Below are 27909 nucleotides of genomic sequence, written 5' to 3'. Positions count from 1 at the left end.
GATGGTTACCAGGAGTGAGAGGAGCAGTGGGGGGTGGGGTGGGGATAGCAGACTAGAGGGTTAACACGGGTGAAGGAGAAGACAAGATCCTAAAAGGAGATGAGGAAAAATGATGTGTGTGTGGGGGGGGGGGGTGCGCGCGTGCGTGCGCACGCTGGAGCAGGACAAGCCATGGGAAGGGTTGATGTGCTGTTTAAGTTGCTGAATGTATAAAAGAATATAAGCTCCAAACTCATTGCCATGGAGACGATTCCAGGCCACAGGGGCATCGTAGGGCAGAGCAGAGCTGCCCCTGTAGGTTTCCAAGGCTGGAAATCTCATCTTTCTTCCTCGACGTGGCTGGTGGCTTCCAGTTGTGGGCCCTGCCCTCAGCAGCCCCGTGCACAACCCACTGTGCCATCAGGGCGCCTTCTGAGAGGTAAACCCCACTTAATTCACAATACAATGTTGCTTCTAAGAAAAGAAGGATTCCCATCAGGTGGGAAGAATGTGGGCAGGCGGGGAGGGGGGGGGGAATGACTCAGCTTCAGAAACCTACCATAGGGCCACCATGAGCGGAAACTGATTCAACGGCAGTGACTTATAGTCATATTATTAAACTGCTAGATGAATCCTATGTAGAAACAAAATTGGATATAGCGATGCAAAGTTATCACTGACTTGGATAATGGAAAGGTGCAAACACCACAAACATGCTCCTTGAGCTATCAGGCAATAAGTGCTCTCATGCTTCCTTTCATGCTAACTACAATAATGGAACAATGGTTAAAGCCCTTAGTTGCTAACCCAACGGTTGGGGGTTCAAGGGGGGAAGAGATATGGCAGTCTGCTTCCACAAAGAGTACAGCCCTGGAAACCCCATGGGGCTGTTCTACTCGGTCATACAGGGTCGGCAAGAGTCGGAGTTTACTGAAGGGCACTGATTTTGGTTTGGGTTACGTCTGTGTATTTATGACAACAATACAGATGACTGAAAAAGTTTTTTTCTTTTGAAACCTCCCAGTCTGAAAAGCACAGAGAATGTAGACACCCCAGTTCTGCTGCTTCTGGAAGAGAACCGCATGGACGGCATCATTGGCTCCTGCCTTGTGCTGCCTTGGGCTACCAAACAGGGGCCCTGCTTCACCTGTGCGACCGTCCGTCCGGTGCCTTCTTTTCTAGGACATGGAGTTACCAGCTCCCTCCCACATTCTCCTCCCTTACTCCTCTGTCATCCGGAATAGAGCACGAGAGAAGCAAAGAGAGACTGGGCTTACACCTTCCTCTCTGCTTACCGACGAAATCTCTTCGGGATGCCACCATATGGCCCTCTTAATTAGTCCTTTATGTTGATTACAGTTTGTAAATTAATCATAGAAATTCTTTATTCTACCCACTCTCTGTCTTACTACCTTAGAACGAAAATTGTCTACAGGGAAAAAAAAAAAAGGACCTTCTTTTTAAAAGGACAGAAAAAAAGAAAGTAGAAGGCGACATGCTTTGGTAATGGTCTACCCAGAATCATAGAGGCTCAGTGAGTGCTTTTTGAAATCCCTTCTAGGTTTGTGACTGCGTGAAAATATTTCAGTGTTGCTTTATGCTGAGCCTCTAAACAATGACGTCAGCCTTGAGCTTATTAGAGACGCTGTTGTGCATATTCCTCTTCCCCTCCTGAGACTGCAGAACGATTGCTTGCCGTCCTCATTCGAAAAGTATCATCTACACCTTAAAAAGGCAATCGCCGTCCACCCAATGACAAATGAAGGCATGATCCTCCTGACCCTCGAGGCGATGATCGAATGGATGAGTTGGGCATAAACATTTATTTAAAATGTAATTTGAAGTTTACAACATTAGTTCCCGTTACGTGGGAATTGCTATCAGACCAAAGCACTTCCCCTGCTTTTATTGCTCTACATTTATTATCGGACTTCTAGGGAGGGCACACGCAGTGATTGGATACAAAAGCTCATCTCAGTAGTAAGTGACCACAAAGGAAAAAAAGAAAAGAACCCAGCATAGCCAAGATGAATATTCTGTAAATAATATTCTGTTAAATGAGGTTAAACTATAGAGCTGTGATCATCTGTGTAGAGTGTTGTATTTGAGGAAAAGATCATTGATCATGCCAACGAAGTCCCAGAAGCATGCTCCAAAAGAAACCTGGAGATTAGCCCAATTATTGAAATTCCCCCTAATTCGAAATCCTAGCAGCCAGCGGGGGAAGGGCATCATCAACACCCAAAGCAAACAGCCCCTGGTCAGGATCAGAAATGCCTAGCGTGAAAAGATGGGCATGCGCAGATCCACCGAGAGCAGTAACTAACCAAGGTCCAAGTTCACTGAAATCAGAGCAGCAGCAGCCTGCTGCTGTGCAAATGCAGGGCCTCTTGGACAGTGACCCGACGGTTCCCTCTGCAAGGTCCTTGTTGTGAGCACAGCAGTGGTGATTTTGGTAAATGGATCTTGCCTTGGACAGACAAGGAGATCCATATCCTCCAGCATCTTTCAAGTAATAAACAATCTTTTAAGCTACTTAAGATCCAAATGAACTCTACTTTTTAAAATTCAATTTATGATCTGGCATAACATAACTTTCATAAAAATGATCCAGAACATTGAACTTAATGACCGTGAGTTAACAGAGACAATACTGATCACTGTATAATAACTAATTTGACTCAATAATCCACAGATCATTTATTCTAAAGGAGGACGTAAAGTATCTTGGACTGAATGTATCTTTTGGCACAAATGTAGAGGCCAACCTAAAATCCCCATCATTCCTTACAAATGCCCCTTAACTTGGGACCACTCTCTGGAAAGTTCTCCGGCAGGCACGATCTAGATTTGAGACTTGGCATTGTGTGAAGAGCATTGAGCTGCTAAGCAGCAAGGTCATTAGTTCAAACCCGCCAGCGGCTCCGAGAGAGAAAGATGACGCTGTCCACTCCCATATACCGTTACAGTCTTGGAAATCCTACAGGCTGTCTAAGAGTCAGAACTGACTTCATGGCAAGGGGCTCTTGGCTAGAATCCGGATGTACCTTTTCCAAACTCAGGTTGAGTATGGAACCGACACTGTGAGAGTGTGCGCTGCGGCTGCATCCGCTGCAATGGCCTAAACTGAACCTGCACTGCTCACACCAGGTGTCAGACCATATCCGTTTCCCTTTCTTTCCCCAATTCCTACTCTTGAATAGGAAAGAAAAAGCTAACATGTGTGATTTTTTTTTACTATCTCCTTATCACAAACCATATCACTTTGCATGTTTGCATCCCTTTCTGAAGAGGTCAACTCATCTCAGCGTCTCTGCTTTCTAGGTTTTTTCCCCCCACTGTCTTGGCTCACTCAGATAGTGGGAAAATAATGAGAAGGAGATGCTAATCATGTCCCCTTCCTAATGAGGAAGCATAGGCAATAATGGAGCGGGGTATTATTCTGCTGGTGATCCCCACAATCACAGCCATCAACGATGGCAGTGTGCCTCCCTTCCTAGGAAGCAAATATCCTACAGCCATCAATGTCGTAGGGAAAAATCCCCTAGTGGACAAAGACATCTTTCAACAGGAGAGAAAACGCATGTCCAAGGTATAGCCAAGGTTTGCATCAAGTGGCAAGTGGCACGTGGTGGTGGAGGGCAAAGGGTCAAGAGCCAGACTGGCAGGTCTGCACTCCGGTTCTTCCTCTCACTGGCCATGGGACTTTGGACGTGTGGCTTAATCTCTTGGTGTCTTAGCTTTGTAACATGTAAAATGAATCAGAATAGAATGTTTTCATAAGGTTGTTGGGAGGCATCAGCAAAGTAATGCTCACAACGTTCTTAAAACAGAACTTGGCATTTGTCTTATGTCAGACAGAAGGATTAGCTTCCCCGCCTCTCTCGTTTAGAGATGAGAAAACTAGACCCTCACTAGCTGGAGGAAGTCAAGATACCCAGTCCAGTGCTTCCCATGACAAAAGAGGAAACCACTTCTGCCAAGTCAGTTTCCACTTAGGTGTCTGTCGGGAGTAGAACCTGATTCCATGGGGTTTTCAATGGCTGGCTTTCCTGAAGTAGGGCACTAGGCCTTCCTTCGAAGGCACCTCTGGGTGGGTGCAACTTACCAGCCTTTAAGTTAATAGCTGCATGCTTAACTGCTTGTGCCATACAGGGAAGCCTCCTCCTACGACACTGTACTTGAAAGATCCAGCTGTTCATGCTAGAAGAGATGTCAACCCGCAGGGGGTGACCCCAAAGCCATGTCAACTCCAGGCTCAAAATTGACTTAAGCAAGGAGGATCTCTCCCCCATCCTTACCAGGAGAACCCTAAGCCATTTGGTTTTCAGAAAGAAAAGAACATGTCATGTATGACACATTTGTCGAAACCCATCGGACTGAACAGCATAAAAAAGCTGACGACTCCCTGGGGGCTTTTTTGCTTCTGAGCTAGATGGCTGCTTGTTCACCTTCAAGCCTTTGGCTGGATAGGGCAGAGGTTGTACACTGATACATATGAGGGCTGGAGGCACAGGGAATCCAGGGTGGATGATACCATCAGGACCAAGGGTGTGAGGGGTGATGCTGAGAGAATGGAGGGTGAGTGGGTTGGAAAGGGGGAACTGATTACAAGGATCCACATGTGACCTCCTCCCTGGGAGAGGGACGGCAGAGAAGTGGGGGAAGGGAGACTCCAGATAGGGCAAGATATGACAAAATAACGATGTATAAATTACCAAGGGCACATGAGGGAGTGGGGAGCGGGGAGGGAGGGGAAAAAAAAGAGGACCTGATGCAAAGGGCTTAAGTGGAGAGCAAATGCTTTGAGAATGATTGGGGCAGGGAATGTATGGATGTGCTTTATACAATTGATGTATGTATATATATGGATTGTGATAAGAGTTGTATGAGTCCCTAATAAAATGTAAAAAAAGAAAAGAGGAGAAAAAAAGAGAAAACGATTAGGGCAAAGAATGTACAGATGTGCTTTATACAATTGATGTATGTATATGTATGGACTGTGATAAGAGTTGTAGGAGCGCCTAATAAATTATTTTTTTAAAAAGTTGAAGACTAATGTGAATGATACAAAATGAAACTTGCTGCTACCAAGTTGATCCTGACTCATAGTGACCCTACAGGACAGGATAGAGCTGGCCCTCAGTGTTTCTGAGACTCTAATCTGGTACCGGGAGTTAGAAAGCCTCAACTTTCTCCTGCTGAGTGGCTAGTGGTTTCAAACTGTTGACCTCGTATTTGTAGCAGCCCCATTCACAATCCATCATGCCTCCATGGCTCCTGACTGAACTACACAGTTCACTTTGAATCAGTATCACTCATCAACTGCTAACCTACTGCAGAAATACAAGACGCCAGAAGAGGAGAGACAGTATGGGGGGTAGATTGGAATTCTACTTTCTGCCTAAATTTTTCATAAACCTAAAATTGCTCTAAAAATGAAAGTCTATAATAAAATTAAAATGAGAACAGATTGGCATTCTCCATGGTTCCTCTCCTTTCAAATACTCAATAATAAAATAGCTAGGCCTGTAAAGCTTGTGCCCCACTATTTAAACACACACACACACACACACACACACACACACACACGCACGGTAAAGCATAGAGAGGCTATACCAAAGCTTGTAAAAACTTCCTGTCAAGACAATTTGAAAAAGGGAATTTTGCGTAGCTTGGTCCTGCCTCCAACACACCCACAGCCCATGGAAGTGTGAGCGTGAGTGAAGCTGGAGCACACAAATCCAACAGCAAAACTGAGGCTGAGCACCCAAAGCAGCACCTGCAAACCAACTCCCGCCCGGTTCCGAACCATCTGCGGGCTATAGACTACAGCTCCATGCCCAGCGTCCCCCGCAGTTCCTGTCTGCACAGGCTGGTGGGAGTCCAGCAAGCTCCTCATTTCCAGAGCAAATCCTCCGGGAAGAGGACTGAGGTCAAGGAGCCCGAGGCTGGCGCAGTACACGTCTGATACCAGAGCCATCAAGTTCTGCCAAACAGCATGCAGGCTTCTCGTGCCCCTCCTGCACTGAGGGCCTGGGATATTTCTGCAGCGTCCTCTAAGGAGTCTCTATACTTCCTTACAACGCCATTTGCCAAAAAAAGTTTAATAGGATTCTGGGGGCAGAAATTCATCCATACACATCATAATGCAAATGTCTCATTTCTCAATTCTGCATCTGATGGGGGAAAATTACAGAGAGGGTGAATCACTGTGAGAGAAAGGGCCTGTCATTCTCAAATTCTGCCAAGAGAAAGACCAACATGACAAAGGCTAAAAAAAAGAAGAAAGAAAGTCTTTGCACCTTGTAAGGAACAATTGGAACAAAGCAGTGTATTGCCTAAGTATGTACACAAAGGACAGCCTGGAATTTTTAAGGTTATTTGGAGGACATAATTAGTTGCAACCAGACAAAAAAAGAAAGAATACTTGTACAAAGCCATGGGGGGAAAATAACAAACCAACACCAAACAAAAAGGAGTTCATTAGGATATGCAGGGTGGGATAACGGCCAATTACTTTACAGCACACTGAAGAATACATGGAAAAGAAACCAGTCCTCTCTGGGGTGGGGCCTGATCTTCAGCTGAGGGCAATGTTGTCTCGGGGCACAAAACAGCAGGGCCACCCGGACAATGACTCCCTGGGCTGTTTAAATGGAGACTGGTCAAAGAAAACAGATACGATGCTTTCTCTGAGCACAAAGGTGGCTTCCAGCATCTGTGACAGCGAAAAAATCCTTCTTAGAGCCCATCACATGTTAAGGGGTAAATACAGATGCAGAAAAGATACTTGCCAAGGGAGGCCTCAAACAATGAGGCGGGGGCTTTCTAGATTGTCTTTGGCATGATTTATTGGAATTTTCTAAATCGAAACGCCAACAAAGGAGATTTTAAAGAAGATGCACACAGATGTTACATTCAGGAGGCTTCAAATGACGTGCAATGTGAAGAAACGCTGTGCGGGGAGGGAAGCATGGAAGAACATCTTCCTGACGGGTTAGAAGGGAGAGTGTTTTGTACTAATAATGGTACCCTGCACAAAAGAAGGCCATTTCCTAGTATAACCGCCTCCCCTAGTTCTCCAACTGTTTCCCTCAAGCGGGCTTGTACTTCCTCACAAACTACCTTCGGCTTAGTTAGAAGGAATGACCCCAGCGTCCAGTACAGGAAGGCTGGCTGTTAGCAGGAGAGCAGCCACCAATGATTTGAGTGATATTTTACATATTCCAACCATAAGTAGAGGCTCTGATTCGGGTTGCTATGAAAAAGAAAAACGGTCACCATGCCATGCACACATGTCTTCTCCCTCAACAGAGCTGTGTGGACCATTCATTAGGAAACATGCTGATTTGGGGCTGGAGCAAGCCACTGTTGCACGGGAACAACAGAGGAAAGCCTCCTTCCTACTCCTACTCCACCTAGGCCAAAGTTTTAGCAGATCTGCATGGTGGTCCTGTCCCTAAGTCAGAGCAGCACTTGCCCTTGACCTTGACCTGAACAGAGTTGTTGATTTCAACTCAAAGTGGCCCTATAGGACCGAGTAGAACCTGTGTCCTAGGCTTTCCAAGACTGTCATATGTGGGGCAGCTGGCCAGCACATCTTTCCCTCGCAGAGCGGATGGTGGGTTGGAACTAATGACTTTCTGGTTAGCCGGCAAGCGCTTAGCCACTGGACCACCAGGTCATTAGTAAATAGCGAGAGATTTTAGACGGCTCAAGCCAAGTGTCTCCTATCACTTCCCTTAGGACAACAGCCCACCCAGAGCCCTTTCAACGATGCACATTCAGGGAACATGCACACCACTCACATGGCACGTGAGGCACAGGGCGCTGTGTTCCTGCAGAGGGAACCAGAGCCCAGGTTCCGAGAGTTTCTCTCCAGCTTGCTCTTGATTTTGACCTTTAAACTGTAGACTTGGACTTCATCCCCTTCTCTGGCCCATCCTTGACATATTCATGACTACTTTGGTGCCGGAAACTTAACACTCCTTGCAAAATTATGCACCTGCATTGCCTCTAAGTGCCAGGTTCTGCAACATTAGTAAACTAACCAAAACAGCACGTCATGATAAACAGTGTGTACTACTCAATAGCGATGAATGTTTCCCACCTTGCCAGATGTTTTCTCAAGATGAAATTCAAAGATATAGATGATTTAACTAATAGAAAATAAAAATATTCCCCAACATGCCTTTTAAGTCGAGCATAGCCTTAGATCAGTGTAGTCACTTGTATTATGTGGGGCTGTTTTTGTTTTGTTTTTAGCAGTTTTATTGGGTTCTAATGCACATATACAATCTAATAGTTCAATCAATCATCACCACAATCAATCTTAAAACTACTTTTTCTGCCTTGTATTCTTGGTGATTAGTTTCTCTTGTGTGATTTTCTATTGCTTCCTTCTTTCCTAGCCTCCCCAGCCTCCCTCAAAGCCCAAACCCAATCCTAGTCCCACTTCTGTTATGCAAGCGTGCGCCACTACCCGAGCCCAGGACAATAACTCCCTTCTGTACTCTCTTACTTGCACATTATCTCACAATTCAGCATTAAATAATACACAGTCTCCTATTGTTCTCCCATCATGTCTAAGGGAGCCCTGGTGGCATAATGAGTTAGGGATTGGACTGCTAACCACAAGGTGCGTGGTTCAAACCCACCTGCTGCTCCTCAAGGGGAAGATGAGGCTTTATACTCTCATAAAGATGTACAGCCTTGGAAACCCACAGAAGCGGTTCTACTCTGGTCAGAATATTGCTATGCCTCGGAGTCCACTTGATGGTGGTGAGTGAGCGAATTATTTCCACATGCAACACCTTTTGCCTCTCAAACGTACACATAAAAATCATCTTGGTTGGTTTTCTATTCCTTAGCCTAAACCTTTAGCACTCTGTAAATACTTGCCAAGGCACATACTGGGTTCTCATTTGGTGGTGAGCACACTTGGTGCAGTTCAGTTCCACCAGCCTCGAGGCACGTGACATAATGAGAAAGCACTGCCGGAGAAGCTGGCATCAAGCCCTGCTCCCAAAAGGCTTTGGCTGCCTGATCTGATAAAAGAAGGGGCAGTGTTAGATTACTTTGAAGCTCCTCCAGATTGCTCTAAAATCTTATCACTCTGGATAGTTTTGAAGGACAAAAGATCTGTACAGTCTTATTATAAACGGCCAGTTAGCATGATGTTGCTTACAGGTGAGGATCCAAAAGGAAAGTACTTTGTACTTGCTCAACTTCATTTTAAAAAATATATCTTATAGGCCATTTTGGAGCCCTGCTGGTATAGTGGTTAAGTGTTGGGCTGCCAACCGCAGGGTCAGTGGTTTAAAACCACCCGCTGCTCCAAGGGAGAAAGAAGAGACTGTCCACTCCCAGGAAGAGGCACTATCTCAGAAACTCGTGGGTCAGTCCTGCTTTGTGGTGTAGAGTCACCTAACTTGATGGTAGCGGTGTGGCTTTTACTTTAAGACGGGAAAACTCCGAGCGCACACCCTTGGAGTTGACAGCAACCCTAAGGGACAAAGTAGAATTGCCCAGTAGGGTTTGCAAGGCAGTAAAGCCTTACAGAAGCTGACCCCCACATCTGTTTGAATAGCTGCCTTCTCAGTTAGCAGCGGGGAGCCTTCGCCATTGCAGGACTACGGCTCCTTGTTGAGCTACCCATTCTCTTCACTTGTCTGTTTCAGATAAACATCAGAGGGAGATCAGAGAAGAGCAGTGAACAGAAAAACAGACGAAGAGAACACATCATTTAAAAAAATAGCTTCCTTCTCGTATGACCAATATTTAACCGAGTTTCTATAACAACAGTTAGTCCTTTAACGGTTCCATTTTTTTAATTAGATGGAAGAGACAGCACAGTCAACCTCCAATATCCTGTAAAACTTCCAGGTCTTAGATGAGGTCAGTCACTGCATCGAATCTCTTCCAGCCACAGACGCCATTTATAAGACAAATAACAAAAATTTTAAAACATCCCAAGCTTCCTCGGCTCCCGCAGCCGATGATTCACCATGCAATTAAGTATAAAGGGATACCAAAGACAAATAAATAAATAGAAATCAGTCATGCCTCTAAAGTTCAGGATTCAGCTTGACCTCCATGAGTAAAGTCCATCTGGAGAAGACCCCTGAAACATCATGTCTTGCCTTTTCATGTTCATATTCAGACAACTTAAGAAAAGCAAGGTCAGTAAGAAAAGCACTTCAGAGCATCCTAACCTGACAAGGAATAAAAGAATGGGTCGTTCTTTTCTGCAAGAAACGTTTGTCCCTTTTCTAATACTCTTTATCCTCAAGGAGTAATGAATCGTTGCCATCCTCACAATGGCACTCACCATCAACAACATCTACGATAAACAACATCTTTCCAATGCTTCCCCAAGCCAGACAGGCACTAGCCTGGACAATGGAATTACAATATCACGGTTTTTGAGAGGGTTCTAAATGGCTCCCCCTAGACCACCTCTTCTCACATCGACATCTCAGTTCAATTTATTGATTGGTTTTTATCGAGCACCAAAAGGTCCCCTGCTAGGGGTGATTATACAGAGGTGGCCCTTAAGGGTACCCATGCTGTCTGGAACAGAGGACTCCTGGCTCTACCCAAACCTCTCTGTCAGCACGGATGAAAAGGTAACTCCCAAAATGAAGGATGCTGAAAAGATACAATGGATGGCTTAGAGAAAGAAGGGCCTGGCGTTTAGAGGAGAGACTGGTCCTCATGGCTGGGCAGGGTGTGGGCTCTGAGCAGGCCTGACAGATGGGGGTGATTTGGATATGTAAAGACAGGGGTGGAGGGGGCTTTCAGAGCAAGGGGCACAGTCCCAACCAACAAAGGTTCAGCTACACAAGGGATATTTCAGGGACTAGGAGGGAAACAGCCCAGGAACACAAAAGGTATTCACATCTTTCCATTCTGTGGCCACTGAGTAATTAAAGCTAAAGGGCAAGGCCACCAGGGGGTTGGGGGCTGGAGGGGGGTAGGCAGATACGGCAGCAGCTGCCTTTACATTTTTAGAAACTGCTAATCATTCTGGAACCCATTATTCCACATGAAATTGATTTGAATGACGGACGGACTTCGCGATGGCTGGGCGTGCGCTGAGGAGCTCGGACACACAGCTCTCCAGGCTCCAGTCCTCAGGGGTTCGGCCGAGAACCAGGGGTGGCCGTGGGCAAGATGCTTTTGGTCCGTGCACCTCAGTCCTCTCAGCGGTGACGGAGAGGGCTCTGAGCCCTGCTGTGCCTGGGTGCCGCTGCGTCAGTGCCTCGTGGCTTTATTCACCTGGCCAAGGAGAACCGTCCTCAGCTGTAATTTTGACAGCTCCACGTTTTCCTCCCTCTGAGTAGCTCAGTGTTTAACCATGGCCACCACCAGGGCTCAATGAAGACCCTCGACGGCTATTTAAAGCCTATTGCCTACAACCGAGGATGGGAAAGGCACGGTATTCCCACATCAGTTTGTTCCGACCCAGGGCAACCTCACGTTCAGAAGGGAACCGTGTCCTGCACAGGTTTCAATGGCTGGTTTTTCAAAAGTAGACTGCCACGCCCTTCTTCCAAGGTACCTTCTGGGTGCACTCGAACCTCCAACCTTTGGTTGACGGTGAACACGTGCCTAGGGCTAGGGACTCCAGAATTTCATTAGCAGGTAAAAATTTCCGGGCCATTGAATAATGCCAGTGCGTGAAGTGGGGAGATCACCTGAGGGTGAGACTTGGGGAAGTAAACTTTGGGAGAAGAGAGAGGCAGAGCTAGAATGGCGATGCCCCGAGGGCGCACGAGCCCTGGGTGTCACCTCTTTGCTTGGCTTTCTCATCAGAATTGATTTGAAATGTGTAGACTCAAGATAGGACAAAAAAACAAACAAACCCTTGTCTAGAAGCAAGTGGACTACAATGAGCAGACAAGATGAGCAAAATACAAATATCAGCAATGTATTCCCCTTCCCCGGGAACGACGGAGGTCAAGTTCTGAAACTAAATGTCTTGAAAGGAACCAACAGAATAATCCATGGTTTTTCTCTCCCCTCATTTCATTTGCACATTTGAGTCTCATTTCTCGTAGTATTTTTATTTTCTGACAGAAAAAAAGCCAAAACCCAACTCACTTCCATCAAGTCACTGCTGACTCATGGCGCCCCCTGGGTTTCTGAGACGGGAACTACTATGGGAATGAAGCCCAGTCTTTCTCTCTCAAAGAAAGCCAAAGGGAAAAGTAGGTCTGAACCATGTAAATGAGATGGAGAATTGTTCCAATCTCCAATTAGTAATAAACTTTCAAATGAAGTTGGACAAGAGCATCTTCATTTCAGGTGTAAGGACATGTTTAGGGGTCTATGACTGATGTGATTCTAGGACAATTTATTAACTGTTTGGTTGTGTGCATCACGTAATTACAAAGAAGATGAAAAGGATGGCATGCTCATCAATAGAGCAAATCCAACTTTCACGTCAACAAGAGGGTGTAGGTCGAAGTTACCTCGTGGGCTTGATATTACCCTCTGCAGATGATTAATCCCAGCATTTGGCATTCAAAGACTCAGAACCAATATGCTATGAAGCTTCACAAAGCGAATTCAAGTTTAAACCTGTATTTGACTCTATGCTCCTCAAGCACCAAACAAAACTAGACATTTAAAAACCTTTGACTTAACATTCCAACATAACCATTTGTGAAATAACTCTCCCTGGCACCTTTTCTCTTTTCCGAATACTCACACAGGGAGCCACACAACAACCACGCATCCAGACACGTACTTTGCATGGCATCTCCAGGAGTCAGAAGGGACTGATGGCTGCCGAGAGCACAAACAATCTTTTACATTGTTTTTTCAAGTTTATTTTTTTTGTATATTAATTCATACATTAAAAAAAAAAGCTTGAAGGAGCTCTCATCCACACAGTCACCGTCCCGATCTCACAGTTTGGGGCATTAGAACTGTGCACTCTTCTAATGAGAAACTGGCCAAGATACACTCTTATTGTGGCTGCTGGGTACCGACGCGTCCACGCCAACCCACAGTGATGCCCCAGAACACAAGAGAACCACTGGGCAGGGCTTTCTTTGTGATCTGCAGGGAAGCAGTGGCCTGATCTCACTCTCATGCTGTGGTCGGGTGGACCCTAACCTCCAACCTTTCAGCGAGCCACCAAGCATTTATCTCCTTGTGCTCCAGGAGGCCCTTAGATTCCATTCTTGTTGCTGTTGTCGGTTCCGATGCCTAGTGACACTATGCACAACAGAGCAAACACTGCCCCCGGTCTGGCACCGGTTTCTCTAATGTGGGGGCCCACTGTTGCAACCACTGGGTCAATCCATCTTGATGAAGGCTTTCCTTTGGTTCGCTGCCCCTCTCCTTTACCAAGCCTCGCACCCTTCTCCAGGAAGCAGCCTCTCCTGTTAACATGTCCAAAGTATGCGACACCAAGGTTCGCCATCCTTGCCTCTAGGGAAGCATCCTGGCTGTGCTTCTTCCAAGAAAGTTTGTGTGTGCTTTTGACACTCCGCAGTCCTTTCAATATTCTTCCCCAACACCATAATTCAAATGCACCCATCTTTTTTCAGACTTCCTCATTCAATATCCAACTTTCACATGCATATGAGGCCGTTGATAATGCCATGGCTTGGGTCAGGCACACCTTAGTCCTCAAAGTAACTTCCTAACTTTCCAATATTTGAAAGAGGCTTTCCACAGCAGATTTCCCCACCGCAATGCCATACGCATTCCATTCTTAATGATCGGGAATTCTCCCAAATAAGAAAACCCCAACGGAGACTTCAATATTTTGGGCAATGAAGTTGAAGAACTGTTAAATAAGTGAACAAGCTAAACATTACTGTTTAACTCCTCTAAGGAAACACTGGAGCACCGGCTGATAAGTGTTGGGCTGGTCATCACAAGGTAGGCGGTTCAAACTCACCAACTACTCTGAAAGAGGAAGAGGAGGCTGTGTGTTCCCCTAAAGATTTACAGTCTCAGAAACCCTGTATAGGGGCGCTATTAGTTGGAATTGATTTGATGGCAGTAGGTTTGGTTTGGGTTTCATGTAACAAAACAAGATGCTACTAGGACAACGGAAGAAAAGTCAGCACTCCTGCACAGACGCATGCCCAGGGACTGATCTCAAACGGGCAAGGAAGGAAATACCACCGGGCCTTGCGATTTCCTCACCTTTTAAAAATGAATTTAAGACTCTGATATCTGAACTCAACACTTTCACAATGTCTCTCTTGCCTCTTCCTCAGCATTAGCTTCAGCTCCAGGAAGATGTGTCCACTCATTTCCCAAAAGAGTGCTTCACATTTCCTTGGTTTTGCCCATTCCATTCTTCCACCTGAAATTGTCTTCCTGTATTTTCTCCATTTCTGAAGCCAGCTTGCTTGTCCCTTTCAGCAAGTCCTCCTTGGCCACGCAAAACGGATCACAGCATTTCTTGTCTCTACTACACATGTAACATGATGCAGTCCTTAATACGCGTCTTGTTAATTGTTTTGTTTACTTAGTTGCCATTAAGTCAACAAAAGGTCCTGGTCACCCTAAGTGTGTCAGACTAGAACTGTGCTCCACCTAGCTTCCAGTGGGTGTGATTTTGCAGATGAAGATAGGCCTTCTTCCAAAGGGCCTCTATGTGGGCTTGAACCAACCATCCACTCATTAACCAAGAGCTTGACCATTTATGCCACCTATGAACTTCCATACAGATTCTACTCTAAAATAAATTTTTATTCTGAGTTGGATAATGCTCTGCTGCTATTCATTATTTTTTCCAAAGTGGTCAACCTATTCCTACTTCCTAGTCCGTCTTTGTCTGGAAGCGCCACTGAAACCAGTCCACCACGGGGAACTCTTCTAGTAGTTGAAATAAATACTGGTGGTATAGCGTCCAGGTCACACAAACCACCACACTTCAACAAACTGCTTACTCCAAAAATAGGCAGCTCACCTGAATGCAGAAAAGTTATCAGACAACCCATTAATATCACATACAAGTAAAATTTTGCTGAAGATCATTCAACAGCGGATGCAGCAGTACACTGACTGGGAGCTGCCAGAAATTCAAGCTGGATTCAGAAGAGGAACTGGAACCAGGAATATCATTGCTGATGTCAGATGGATTTTGGCTAAAAGCAGACAACACAGAAAAAAGATGTTTGTTTGTGTTTTACTGATTTTACACAGAGGTTTTTGACTGTGTGGATCATAACAAACTATGAATAACACTGCGAAGAGTGGGAATTCCAGGGCACTTCATCAATCTCACTGGGAACCTGTGCATAGGCCACAAGGCAGTCCTTAGAACAGAACAAGGGCGTGCGGCATGGTTCAAAAGCAGGAAAGGCGTATGTCAGGGTTGTATCCTTTCACCTAACTTTGCAATCAGTATGCTGAGCAAACAATCCAAGACTACATGAAGAAGAACATAGCGTCATGATGGGAGGAAGGCGTATCAACCTATAATATGCAGATGATACAAATTTGCTTGATAACAAAGGAGAAAACTTAAAACACTTACTAATGAAGATTCAAGACTACAGCCTTTGGTATGAATTATACCTCAACATAAATAAACCAGAAATATTCCAATTGAACCAATACAACAGCAGCAGGACAAAGAGAAAAAGATTGAAGTTGTCAAAAATTTAATTTTACTTGGATTCCCAATCACTGCCCATGAAAGCAGTAGTCAAGAAACCAAATGATGTGTTAGACAGAGCAAAGCTGCTGCAAAAGATCTCTTTATAGCAGCGATTCTCAACCATTTCACAGGGGTCACCTGATTCATAACAGTAGTAAAAATACAGTTATGAAGTAGCAATTATAATAATTTTATGGTTGGGGGCCACCACCACATGAGGAACTGTATTAAAGGGTCATGGCACTGCTTTCAGGTGTTAAAAAACAAAGAAGGCACTTTGAGAATTCAGCTGCACCTGACCCCCAAGTCATGGTATTTTCAATTAGGTCCTGTGGGAAAGCTGGATAATGGACAAGGAAGACTGGAAATGAATGGATGCATTTGAGTCACGGTGTTGGTGAAGAATACTGAATCTACCATGGACAAGCAGAAGAATGAACCAATATGGTTCCAAAAGAGGGCAGTCAGATTGCTCCTTAGAAGGCAGGATGGTGAGACTCATCTAATGTACTTTGGGCATGTTATAAAGATGGACCAGTCCCTAGAAAAGGAAATCTTTCTTGGTAGAGAGCCAAGGAAAAATAGGAAGTGCCTCAAGGGAACAGACTGGCACAGTGGCTGTGACAATGGCTTCAAGAACTACAATGGTGAGGGCGGCTTGGGGGAAAGGAGTGTTCTGCTGCTTTACACAGGGTCACAACGAGTCAGAAACGAACTGACAGACAACACACTAACTGAGTTGGAATTGACTTAATGACAACTAACAAAAAGACCAACACCCTTAGTTGGGGCAGGTTTTCTGGAAAGCTATCTCTGGGCCGCTTTAAATCCAGTGATCTAGTCTCCGCAGCTGCCTGGGCTTCCTGGGCCTTTCATTCTCCAAGGTGAGCCACGTCAATGAGATCGCGGCCAACGCTGATACAAAGGGAGGCTGGACTCCGGCCATTGCAGCCCTGGAAACCCACAAAAGTGAGCAAGAGTCTAAGAGAGAAATCGGCATCTAAGTGGCATTGCCAGGCAGCGACAGACAACATCAGAGAGCAAAGAAAGACAAGACTGGAGCTCTCAGAGACAAGAGCCAAAGAGAACGACAAAGCAAACAGGACCTTGAGTTTTGGAGAAAGGCTATTTTAACATCGAGGCTCACCACGGGTCAGGAAAACCCAGACCAAACGTACTGTCGTGGGAGTGCATTCTGACACCTGCAACCCTGTGGGTTCCCGAGTAGACCAGCTCCAGAGGTGTCCACTGCCGTCATCTTTACAAGAGGACTCGGAGGAAGGAGCCGTGGAAAAGTTTATGCATAGCTTTGAAACACTGTCACACGCTGAAGGCCCAGTGAATGGAGGTACCATTGTGAGGAGGTGCAGGACCAGGCAATGAAAGTTCTGTGTGGTTGTGCATAAGGACGCTATGGGTTGAACTGATTCAAAGGCACCTAACCACCACCACCGCCATCTTTACAGAAGCAGATGGTCGGGCCTTTTTCCGCAGCACGGCCAAACAGGTTGGAACAGGCAAGTCTTTCCATGGTCACCATCAATGATTTATGCTCTCCAGGGACCCTTCATGGGCCTGGAGAAACCAGCAAATCCATGGGAGTCACTCGGAATTTGGAGGTATTTCCCAATGCTCAGACCCAGTCTCACACTGGAGCCTGCTGCCTGAGTCAGTCCTCCTCATTCAGACCTTTCAATGTCCCTGGTTGGACTTTTGGAAACGAATTCCAGCTGCCTGATTTTCCTTGGTTTGCTTGTGCCAGTGCCGTTCCCCAAGCTTCCTCTCCTTATGAATACTCGACGTCTGTATTCAACGTTTGATGCCCCCCCCCCCGCCCTCCTGCAGCCCACATGCTTCATTCTCCCACCTTCTGCAATTTCTTCCCTTCTTTTATGCCAGTGTACGTGTGTTGTGTTAAGAGCTGGGCTTTGCCACTGCTTTTGACAGGCTAATGCATTTCACAGCAGCAGATGATGCCATTCGGCGCAGCTTACATTCTGTGGCGCCCATCAAGCCCGACACCTGAAGAAGTTAGCTTTAAAGTGAAGATGGCATAGGAGTATCCGAGGGACAAAAATGAAGCCTCCCCGTCAGCTTCCCTTTGCACCCGTGGGCGGGATTCTCTTCTGTGGCTATTGTGCAGGATGCTGTCACCCAAGGGAGACCTGAGGCCTATATGGGAATTTTATCCCCACCCATTAAGAAATTCTGTGTCCTTGAATGGAATTTGCCATGGCTCTGTGTGAGGAAGCCTTCCCTGCACTGCCCAAGGATATCCACAGGGTAAACCAGGATGCTCTACTTCCCAGCAAGGAGGCAGAATAATAGGAACTCCTGAGAGGAGAATAATCGAAACAGCTGAGTGGAAAGGGAAGGGGAAGTGGAAAATCAACCCTTCTGACCCAGAGCCACATTGTATGGGTCTGTCATACTTCGTGGTGGAGCGTACCTGTCTCGTTTCTGCCGTCAACCGCTCATTTCCTAAGATAGATGGTTTCTTCCATGTCCTTTCCCTCTTTCATCGTAAAACCTCTTGCTTAAGCAACTTTGTACGCTTTCTGTTTACTTCTTAAAGCTTCTTTGTCTCCCAACACCCACTTTACTTGAAAATAGTGCTGCAGCCCTTCCTATGAGAATCTGACAAAAGGTCCTCAAGCAGCAGATCTCTCCAGCCACACTTTACTGCACAGGCGCATCATGACTCCCTTTGAAACTCTCCCCCGATGGACTCCTCGGATGGACAGGAATGACAGACTTCCTTGGGTGGGCTGGGGGTTGATGCAACGTACATTCCTTCAGATTGAAGATAACCTTAGTCTAACGCTGCATCCTTGAACTTACCTTGTGCCAGGTCCACAGCACAGGGCTCACTTTATTGACTTCTGCTCCCAGATGGGGAGAGAATAAAGGCCGACCTAGGGCCTAAGCATGCGCCAGACATTTCCTTCATGGCATGTGCCCGCTATAGAATGTCTTGAAGTTTATAGAACGTTTAGATTGAAGTTTCCTCTGCTGTGCCCCTTAGATATGTAGGCGCTCCTTGTAAGATCTTGTGTTCTAAGTTTGGGATAGAAAAGTGCCCCATTGGTCTGAATCCAGGTCTAAAAGAAAAAGAACAGCACACACAGAGAATATGCACTATCTACCTGGGGAACGAGTAGGCAGGTAGGTCAGCAGGAATACAAACAATTCCAGTGAATTCAATGTCAATCAACCAGCATCTTTGAGTTCCTATAATCACTACACAGAAGTTCTGGAGGTGCCATGGGTAGAGCAGCATTGCTCTATTCGCCAATCATTCTGAGAAAGAAAGATGGGGCAGTTTGCTTCCATAAAAATGTACAGCCTTGGAAATCTTGTGGGGGCAGTTCTACTCTGCCCTATAAGATTGTGATGAATCAGAATCGACTGAATAAGTGTTTTGCCTTTTGTTTAAGCACTGTAAACATTTCCTACTTGAGCAACGTTTGACCATTGAGATAGCATTTACATCTTCAGTCATGAACTTGATCTCAACAGTAATTCAGAAAAAGGGCTACAAGCACATGTCCTTCCCATTGGCTTGGTGAGAAAACCAAGCTCTCAAGAGGTGCTCCGCCAACACTCTGGGCCAGGTGCCAGGAGGAATGGAAGGTATGGGGATCTTCTTCTTCCATGAGCTTAAATTTTGTAAGGACATAAAAAAATATATGGTAGTCTTCTTTCCAAAATAATGAACACGTGTCTATGGAACGAGAAGGAAAGAAGAAAATGGGAAGAACAGAGTCCAGTGGTATTCACCACAGCACTGACCCATTCCGCAACTGCCAGAGAGGACCGACGGTCCAGGCAGAGACCGTCAGAGTTGGGGAGAGACCAGCATGTGAGCTAAAGCAGGATCCTGTCTGCAAAGTCGCTATAGTCCCTCTTCCAGTGCCTCCTGCCTCAGTCTAACCACTCCCCGCAACACACAGGGTTCCCTCTCAGTTACCAGCTCACGGGTCTCTCTGTTCGCGACGACTCTCCATGGCTTGGCAGAATGCGCTCTCCTGGTGAGGTCCCTACAATGAAGAGGAGAGCCTACTGCCTTTGCTCACATCCCTTACTTCAAATGTCCTCTCCATTTCCCCGCCATTGTCTCTGTGCTGCCCATCCCTCAAGGTTCTACTATGAACTCGACGGTATCTTTGTGCCCATCCTTTGGAATTCGACAGCATTTGCTTTCTGTATCGTATGGTCATCAGTTGCCATTGAGTCAATCCTACCTTATGGTGTGCCCGGTGTGTATAGAGTAGAGCTGCTCCTTAGGGCTCACAAGACAGTGATCTTCTGGAAGATCCCCCGACATATCTTTCAGAGTTCCTCTCAGTGGATTTGAACTGCCAACCTTTCCATTGGTAAGAGAGTGCTTGCCTATTTGTGCCCCCACCTCCAGGACTCCTATTCATTCCTTTTAATTACTCATGGATTTTCTTGTTTGATTATTGTTGTATTCCTCGCCTAAAACAGATTTTAAGTGAGGTCCACTTTTCATAGCTCTGCTACACTGCCTTACCCCCACAAGGAGAAACACAATCGTGCAGAAACAGCACAGATTGGGGAATCAGACGGGCTTTTATCACTTAAGAGATGTGCAGCCGTGGCCAGCTTGCTTCATAGCTCTGTGTGGGAGTGGAAGGGACAGTAGGCTCCAAGTCGCCATGAAGTAGATACATCCTAATTCCAGCTCCGCCACCGACTAGCTGTGTGGTCCTGAATACGTCACAAGAAGTCATGGAAACCCACTTCTAAAGCAAGAGTGGGAAGAGCCATCCTGCTTACCTCGCCCGTGGGTGGGAGGATTAAACAAGTACACCTGCGCAGAAGTTCTAGAACCCTCACCGCACCTCGAAAAGCACTTGTGAAAGAATGATTGATGGACTCATCCTAAGGATGGTCAGATGGTTAAAGAGCCCCGAGGGCACCTGTGGCTGCTAACGGAAAGGTTGACTCCAGTGTGGCCGCGTCCTTTCCTAAAGATTCACCGTGGAAGCCTTCAGTCATTTCTACTCTGTCCTACAGGGTTGCGGTGAGTCAGCATTGACATGACCACAAGGGTTTGGGCTTGCGGACTCATCACGAGGCCAGCTGGAAGACAGAAGAAAAGAAATTCCACAAGGACCTTTCTGTATGACAGCACGTTCAGCTGGTGGCTAAACAGGAGCATTCGCCATGTCGGCACGAAGGTTAATGTATATCTAGGACCCTCGTATCTTTTCCACAGATTGCTGTGACTATGACATACATGTTCTTTACTGAGCCTCCAAGATCGCTTCTTCCCATGGCTGCTAAAAGAAGATGAGAGAGCGCGGCCAAAGTTGCCTAGCACACAGCAGAGGCCACATCCACGTCCTCTCTGTCCTTCTTCCTCCCGTCCTCTTAGCAAGAAATTCATTTCCATTTCACGTAACAGTTATGCAAGTCACATCCAGGCTTGCCAATCAATTACCAACCCCCAAACGAAGCCTAGTAAATATCACAGCAACAAAAAGAAAACAGGCTCCAGGCCTCAGAATCTTCATGTTTCAGACATTCCAATTTTCTTATTTTTCCAAATATCTCACTCAGTGGTCTATTATTTTTAGCGAAGTCTGATCTAATTATTGTTGTCTCATCAAGGAAAGTGGTTTGATACAGTAGGACAGGCACCAGGCTTTCTTGTTCTGTGTCCATATTTTACTTGGCAAACTTTCTAGACAACGGTGCTCCCTGGAAGGTCTCTTTCCAAATCACATGGGCAGCACTTGATGGAACATTGTGCATGGGCAAAAACCGCAGAACGATCATTAGTCACTGCTTTGGGGAAGTGCGTATTTGAAAAGCTAAGGTTTGTAAGAAAAACGTGCAAATGGAAGCTGCCGGAAACACATTCAGCCTTCTAAGTGAAAAAGTATGCCGAAGGTGTCACTGAACTTGCAACCCGAGTTGGTTGACCGTCGGCATTGAGGATCTTGAACTGAATACATGGGCAAACCAAGAACAGGTCTTGGAATGGGGAGGACAAAATGAGGGGATCCTTTACCTTCGTCACGGAAAAGGTTTGCCAGTTTTCCTTCGGTTGTTACAGAACTACCTCAAGAAGCATGGTCGCCCGCACCAGTTAAGCAACACTTAAACTTTTACTAATGTTCTACTAAGACCAGGCCCATTTCTGGGCATTAAGTAGAACGAGGCCTCTGCCCTCAATGTGGATGGCATTTATTTGAGGACACACACACACACACCTGAAAAATGGCCAGTTATTTAACAATTTCAAGAGAACTCTACCTACAGAATTCTACTTTTTTGCACAGTCAAAAGAAAGAAGAGCTCCTTGTTCAAAGGTAAAAGGAGGGAAAGTCTAATTCTTAAGCCTTATGAGATTATAATAGAGAGGAATGTCTTTATCACTATTCTGAGGCACCTTTCCATTTTGGGCAGTGCGCTATATTGTATTTATTTGCAAACACAAACTTCTTTTAACTTGAAATTGTAAATGTGAGGCAAATCAAAGTCATTCTAAGCTACATAGGCGACTGACATGCAAAAAGCTCTTTTGCGTGGATTAAGCCCCCTGGGGAATCCAGCCTGACCAGGAAGCAGGGATGTAAATAACCTTGTTAGCATGCAGAATGCATTGGAAAGTAGATTGTTGCAGATGAAGTTAGGCTAAATTCTAGCACCGTATGATTTGATCTTCCTTATGATCCATTTAAATTTGTTCTGGTTCTTAATATTTTCTGCTTTCTTTTCAATTGGGGTTTTATCTGTTTTAGTTTGCTATTCCTCGCTTTTAAAAAATGTTTTTCTGTATATGAAATCCAAGATGGGCAAATCAACAGAGACAGTAACATACCCTTGGGGTTTGGCAGGGGGGATTGGGGAGAAGGGGGGCTATAAGAGCGAGTACAAGATTGAAGAAAGTGTTCTCCACCTGATTGTCGTGATGATTTTACAACTCTTCCTGATGTGATGGAACTACTGACTTGTATGATATGTGAATTATATGCCAATAAAACTGTAGGGGCGGGGGTGGGGGGTGGGAAGTAATTAAAACAAAGAAAGAAAAAGCTTTTTTAGGAAACTTGTTGCAGGATTGAGTAAACCTCAGAATATCTCACTACTGTCTAATTTAGGTGGTAACATCGCACCCTTTTCTGCCATTTCCATCACTAGTGAATACATCAATTCTAGAAGTTTCAACTCACCTAGCAGGGTGGGGCTTTGGGGAGGGGAAGAGGTGGCTCGCTTAATTCAGAGCCGAAGATTAAAAGCTAACTTATGACATGTTCTCTCCTCTTTGCTGAACCTGGCTTCCGCTCAACCAGAGGTTACAAGTCAGGGTGCATTTGGACACACAAACATGTCAGCCTGAGTTGATGGAACATCCCCAAATAGCAGCAATCCCCGTGCGCTCTGTCATTACATTAATAATCACTTGCTAATGGGAGCAGTGACAACCAAGATGTGCACTTAGCAGCTCTGTTTACAGGCGGTCCCCATAGCCTGAATGCATGCTTCTCTTTGGGTTTGGTTCCAAAGGCCTCAAAGTACACAAGGAAGCCTAGTTGGTATTGTGAAATAAACCATCAAAAGGGTACTTGCTGAAAATTCTGCAGGAGGCTCTGCCCTCATGTCATGGAAGGAAGAGTGGGCCGGCAGAATACTAAACTTGCTGTTCAAAGATGATCAAAGCATCAAAGCAATGGCTGCACCATTCAAAAGAGGCTCAGTAGAGAAGAAGAAAGAGAATATCTTCTAATAATCTAACGATTTACTTTTGGCACAGTTTTTGCCCAATCACCACTCATAGAAATAGGGCACCTACATGAAAAAATTCATAGAGTATACTGGTACACAAGACACCACAATTCCTTGGTGCCTTTACATTATCCTTAGTCTACACAACACACACCCCCACACACTCACTACAAAGCCAATTTGGAAACAACAACAAAAAGAATAAAAGTAAATTAAATTGGCTTTTTAGGTAATAAAGTGCAAAAATAATCCAACCACATTATGCTTTATATATTTAGAAGGAAAAGGGGGGAGGCACATTTACTGAAAACAAAGTGGGAAAGTTGGGTAGTACTTGCCCATTTCAAATTACTTGTACAAATGTAGTTTGGTTACTCTGTAAGTTAATACAGCCAATTCTTTCAAATTTGAACAAATAAAATTGGCCAGCTCATCTCATAGAGTTAGTACTTATTGTGTGTCAAAAGTATACGACAATCTTTGAAAATCTTTTTGTCAAAAAAATGATTTGATTTTCCAATGGGTTAATAAGTAAAACTCAAAAAAAAAGCTACAAGCCTCCATCAATAGGTAAAACACACACACGCACGCACGCACACACACCTGTGAACTAAAATGCCATCAAAATAATGTTTAGCTTGTCTATAATTCTCTTTTGAGGAAGAAGAGATTAAAGACTGCCTAAAGATGGACTCCAGAAGTTTATAAGCTGTAAATAGTGAATTAACTATTCACAGATTTGAAACACTTTTAAGAAGAACACAGACTGATGACTCAGAAACCCTTCCTGATCCTCTCTAAGTCCCAGCCCTGTGCCATGAATTAGGTGAGTGCCTGGGTATCACACAGATTGCAGGTAACTTCATGGGGGCAGCAGCATACTGCAAGATGGGCCTTATATGGGCACATATAGGCAAAAACTCTTTAAGAAGTCAGCACAAGGAGTTGCTCCTGCTAGAAGGATCTCATAAGAATACCCATGCTGTGCTGTTTCATTGGGAACAAGTATATTCTCCTTTTAGACTCCGTGGGAAGAGGGATTCATAAGACGCTCCAAGAACGCCAATGCCTCACCCAAAATAGCCACTATGGGCTCCACCTCCTTGCACACTCGGATCGGAATTTCTGTTCTTTTCATCCCCCATGTACCATGCTGGTTTCAAAGGTAAGTTCAAAATCCCGGTATTAACAAAACTTATCATACTGTCACCTCCCATTTTATCCTTCCTAGATCACCACCAACCGAATTGACACACAACCCTTCTTCCTCCCCCAGACACTTTTTGAAAATGAATTGACTGTTTCGAAGCCTGGCCCCATGTAATAGACCATAATATCAACATTTTCAGTTTTCCCCCTAGCCCAGTGATGGAGCAGTATGAGGAATCTGTCTACACACTGATGTTTGGCAGAGCATTAGCTAAATACAGTTTTTCTAAAAATTAAATAAGCAGACCAAATCGACTTTTCTTGAAATGTATTGTTCTGTATCTATAATATTTTCACCAAATCTTTAGTCATATTTTTAAACTTGGATAGTCCCAATGGCAGCTATGGAAAACCCAAATGAACTACGAATACATTAATGAATTAATGTCTATGAATATCAAAATATAATTTCTTCTATTCATAAGCAAAAATATTACTCAGGTAAATTAGAAACTAAAAATCATGTAATCCTCCTTCCTATAAGCTCAGTCCTCCTCTGCTAAAAAAATTTTTAGAAAAGAAATAAAAATAATATAACCATAGCTGAACACTGGCATTTTCTGGGTAGAAGACAATCCACTTTGATGAGGGCAAACTCTCACATTTAATCAAAGTAGTTCCAAAGAATGTTGGTTAGTGATTTCTAAACTAAGCCGAAGAGAAAATCTTTTAAATAATTTCATTTCCAAATGTTCCTGGATCACAATTTTAAAGGAAAAGTGTTCTTTCTTTCCCTTATTATTAATCCGAATTGAAGAAAAGCACACATTTCATTTACTGTCTGGATTACAGATTCTTATTAAACAAACCAGAGCTCATTATAAAATCAATATCAACTTAACCACCATGCCCCCAGGAGGAACAGCAAAAAGGTCACTCTAAGAAATTCAAACAATTTTCATGCTGGAAGGGCACGATTTTAATTACAGATACTATTAATTAGAGCTGTCACCAGGAAGATTTTTTTTCCTTGTTAATTATCACTAACTCAGTTTTAAGTATGTGTTTTCAACCTGAATTTTGGTAAAAAGTCATCATTTCTGAATGCAGGTCCAACCTTTCTATCCTATCAATATTTTATATTTGAATTTCAAAGTATATCAAAGGATGCCAAGCTTTCTAAAAATCTACACCAGCATGATCTCCCATCTTCCACACATGGGGCAGAATTGGTGTGATAATTTATTGATGTACTGTCACAGTCTTGGTCTTAAAGACCTGTTATTTTATTTTATTTTTTATATTGATAGTCTTTCTCCATCGAATTTCTGGATAAACTCATACTCACATAGGTGGCTTCTCTGCTGCCTTCTTTTTCCAAAGTGATTTTTCTTTTGCTTTGAAGCCAAGCTACACACAGCTAAGGCAATGCCAGCTTCAAAGCATTTGAAATCGCCTTTGTTTTTAATATACAGAAAAGATTTTACTAATCACACATGTTAGGCCCCTTTAAAAACCTGGGGGTTTTTTTTCTTCTCAATTTCCTACTTTTAAGGTAGGAAAGACATTATCTCCTGGACTCTCTTCAACGTAGATTTTATAAATTCAGTCCACACTCCCTTATGTCAGGCAGGGTCAGAGTGGCCCACAAGGCAGGAGAAAGCTAGCTCAGGTGACCTCATAAAGGACATATCGCTGAGCAGTTTGGGGACCTTTCTTTTTGGAAAGAGCCTGAGAGCCTCCCCCAATTTCCATGAAACTCTGAGGCTCAAATAATACCATTTCATTTATATATGAGTACAGAAAACATTGGATTATTTATAAGGCCTATTACACATAATAATCATGTGTATAAAGAAAACAAAGACTCTGGTGGTGGAAAGTTTTACAATCAGAAATCTATTCAACTTTTTAAGTGCAGATTAAGTGACTTGTTTTACTTACCCCAATGGAGAAATATACTTGAAATTACGGGATATTTTATAGGAAAACAAGTCAAATGCTTGTACTTGTCTATAGTATGAGCTTTCTTTGTTGTTCATCTGAAGCATACTCTGATTATAAGATGTTAGGAAATAAGAACAAAGATGTTTATAAATAGATACTAAAGATTATCCCAAACCATCGCTTTCCCCTGTGACCACTTTGGTGTGAACTGCCATCTTCCCCATCTCACTGGTTTCTAGTTTTTTCCCCTGGCCCATCTGTACTATTCTGCACCCCCAGTCCACGGTTGCCACCAGTGTTCTCATGGAGACCGCCTCGGTTTACCTCTCCTTTGTCAGCATTATATTTCACTTTATCCAAATAACAGTCAAGGGTGGCTACACAGATCAGGTCAAAGGATCTTTTCATAGAAGACCCTGAGGAAGTTGACGATTTAAGGGACAGCTTCAAACATCTACACAACCAGTGTGTCTTGCCACACCGACAATTTCCACCCCCATGAACAGTGGCCAAACCAAGAAAGATAACAGATAATACATAATTCATGCGTTGTCCTTTATCCACACTTCTAAAGAGCATCGTGCTTTTGCAGCTAACAGGAGACCATCCAAGGACAGCACAGGATTAATAGAAAAGAGCTGTAGAATTGCGGTTATGGTATATTTACATGGATGCTAATGAGAAGTTCCAAATCATCATCATAAAAGGACCTAAAACAAGAATTTGTGAACAATTGCTGGGAAGGGGGAGGAGTGAGAGAGAAGTCAGTCTGTTTAGGTGATGAACTGACCACACCAGGTTTTAAAGCAGTCTCCTTTTACCTGGTATGCTGCGGTGGCATCTGAGCCCGGTTCACCCCCTAATCCAGAGAGCTTCTCCTTCAGCTTGTGGTGAGAGCTGTGGCGAAGGCAGTAGATGACCCCCGAAGCCAAGAGGACCCCAACGATGCATGCGATGGAGATCAGGGTGAGGACCACGAACTTGGTGGAGTCTTCTTGCTCTACCTGGTGAGGCAAAAGCTTGAGCTTGCTTCTCTGCAAAAACAAAGGGAGTTGGGGGGGGGAGCATGTCAGTCCTTCACAAATCATGACCTCTTTAAAACCGAGAGACACAGCCTTTTAAGGTGCAACCTGGGAAGGTGAAATTCAACACAGACCAATGCTGTGTCCTCGCAAGTGAAGGAGTTAGACTGAATAGAATAGGGTAGGGCACACTGCCATCTTTCCAAAAGGAAAGTTCCGGGATTCCCACCCTTTAATGGCAGCCATTTTCAAACTCAACAAGGTAAAGTATTTGGCAGCTCATGTGCTGCTTTAAGTAAAATAAGTTGCACATCCCTGTTCTTAAAAAGGTTCAGGAGGAAATACAACCACTTAGCCAGATCGTGCGCAGCAAAAGTTGGGGATAGGAGGTCAGCAAAATGCATGAGAGAACACCTG

The 27909-nt window shown here is 44.6% G+C and overlaps 1 protein-coding gene across 1 annotated transcript in view; it reads right to left on the bottom strand.

Annotated features, from left to right (window-relative positions):
* The window catches only part of PTPRN2 (protein tyrosine phosphatase receptor type N2), a 1071863-nt gene that overhangs the window by 150875 nt on the left and 893079 nt on the right, over positions 1 to 27909 (bottom strand). The window contains exon 13 of the mRNA XM_075550901.1: positions 27292 to 27504. Coding sequence (XP_075407016.1) covers positions 27292 to 27504 — 213 coding nt within the window. The remainder of the gene's footprint in view (positions 1 to 27291; positions 27505 to 27909) is intronic.

This window comes from Tenrec ecaudatus, chromosome 5 (genome assembly GCF_050624435.1).
Source record: "Tenrec ecaudatus isolate mTenEca1 chromosome 5, mTenEca1.hap1, whole genome shotgun sequence".
NCBI classification, from domain to species: Eukaryota; Metazoa; Chordata; class Mammalia; order Afrosoricida; family Tenrecidae; genus Tenrec; species Tenrec ecaudatus.
The sequence above is the reverse complement of the archived record's forward strand: the minus strand, read 5'-3'. Positions and strand labels throughout refer to the sequence as shown.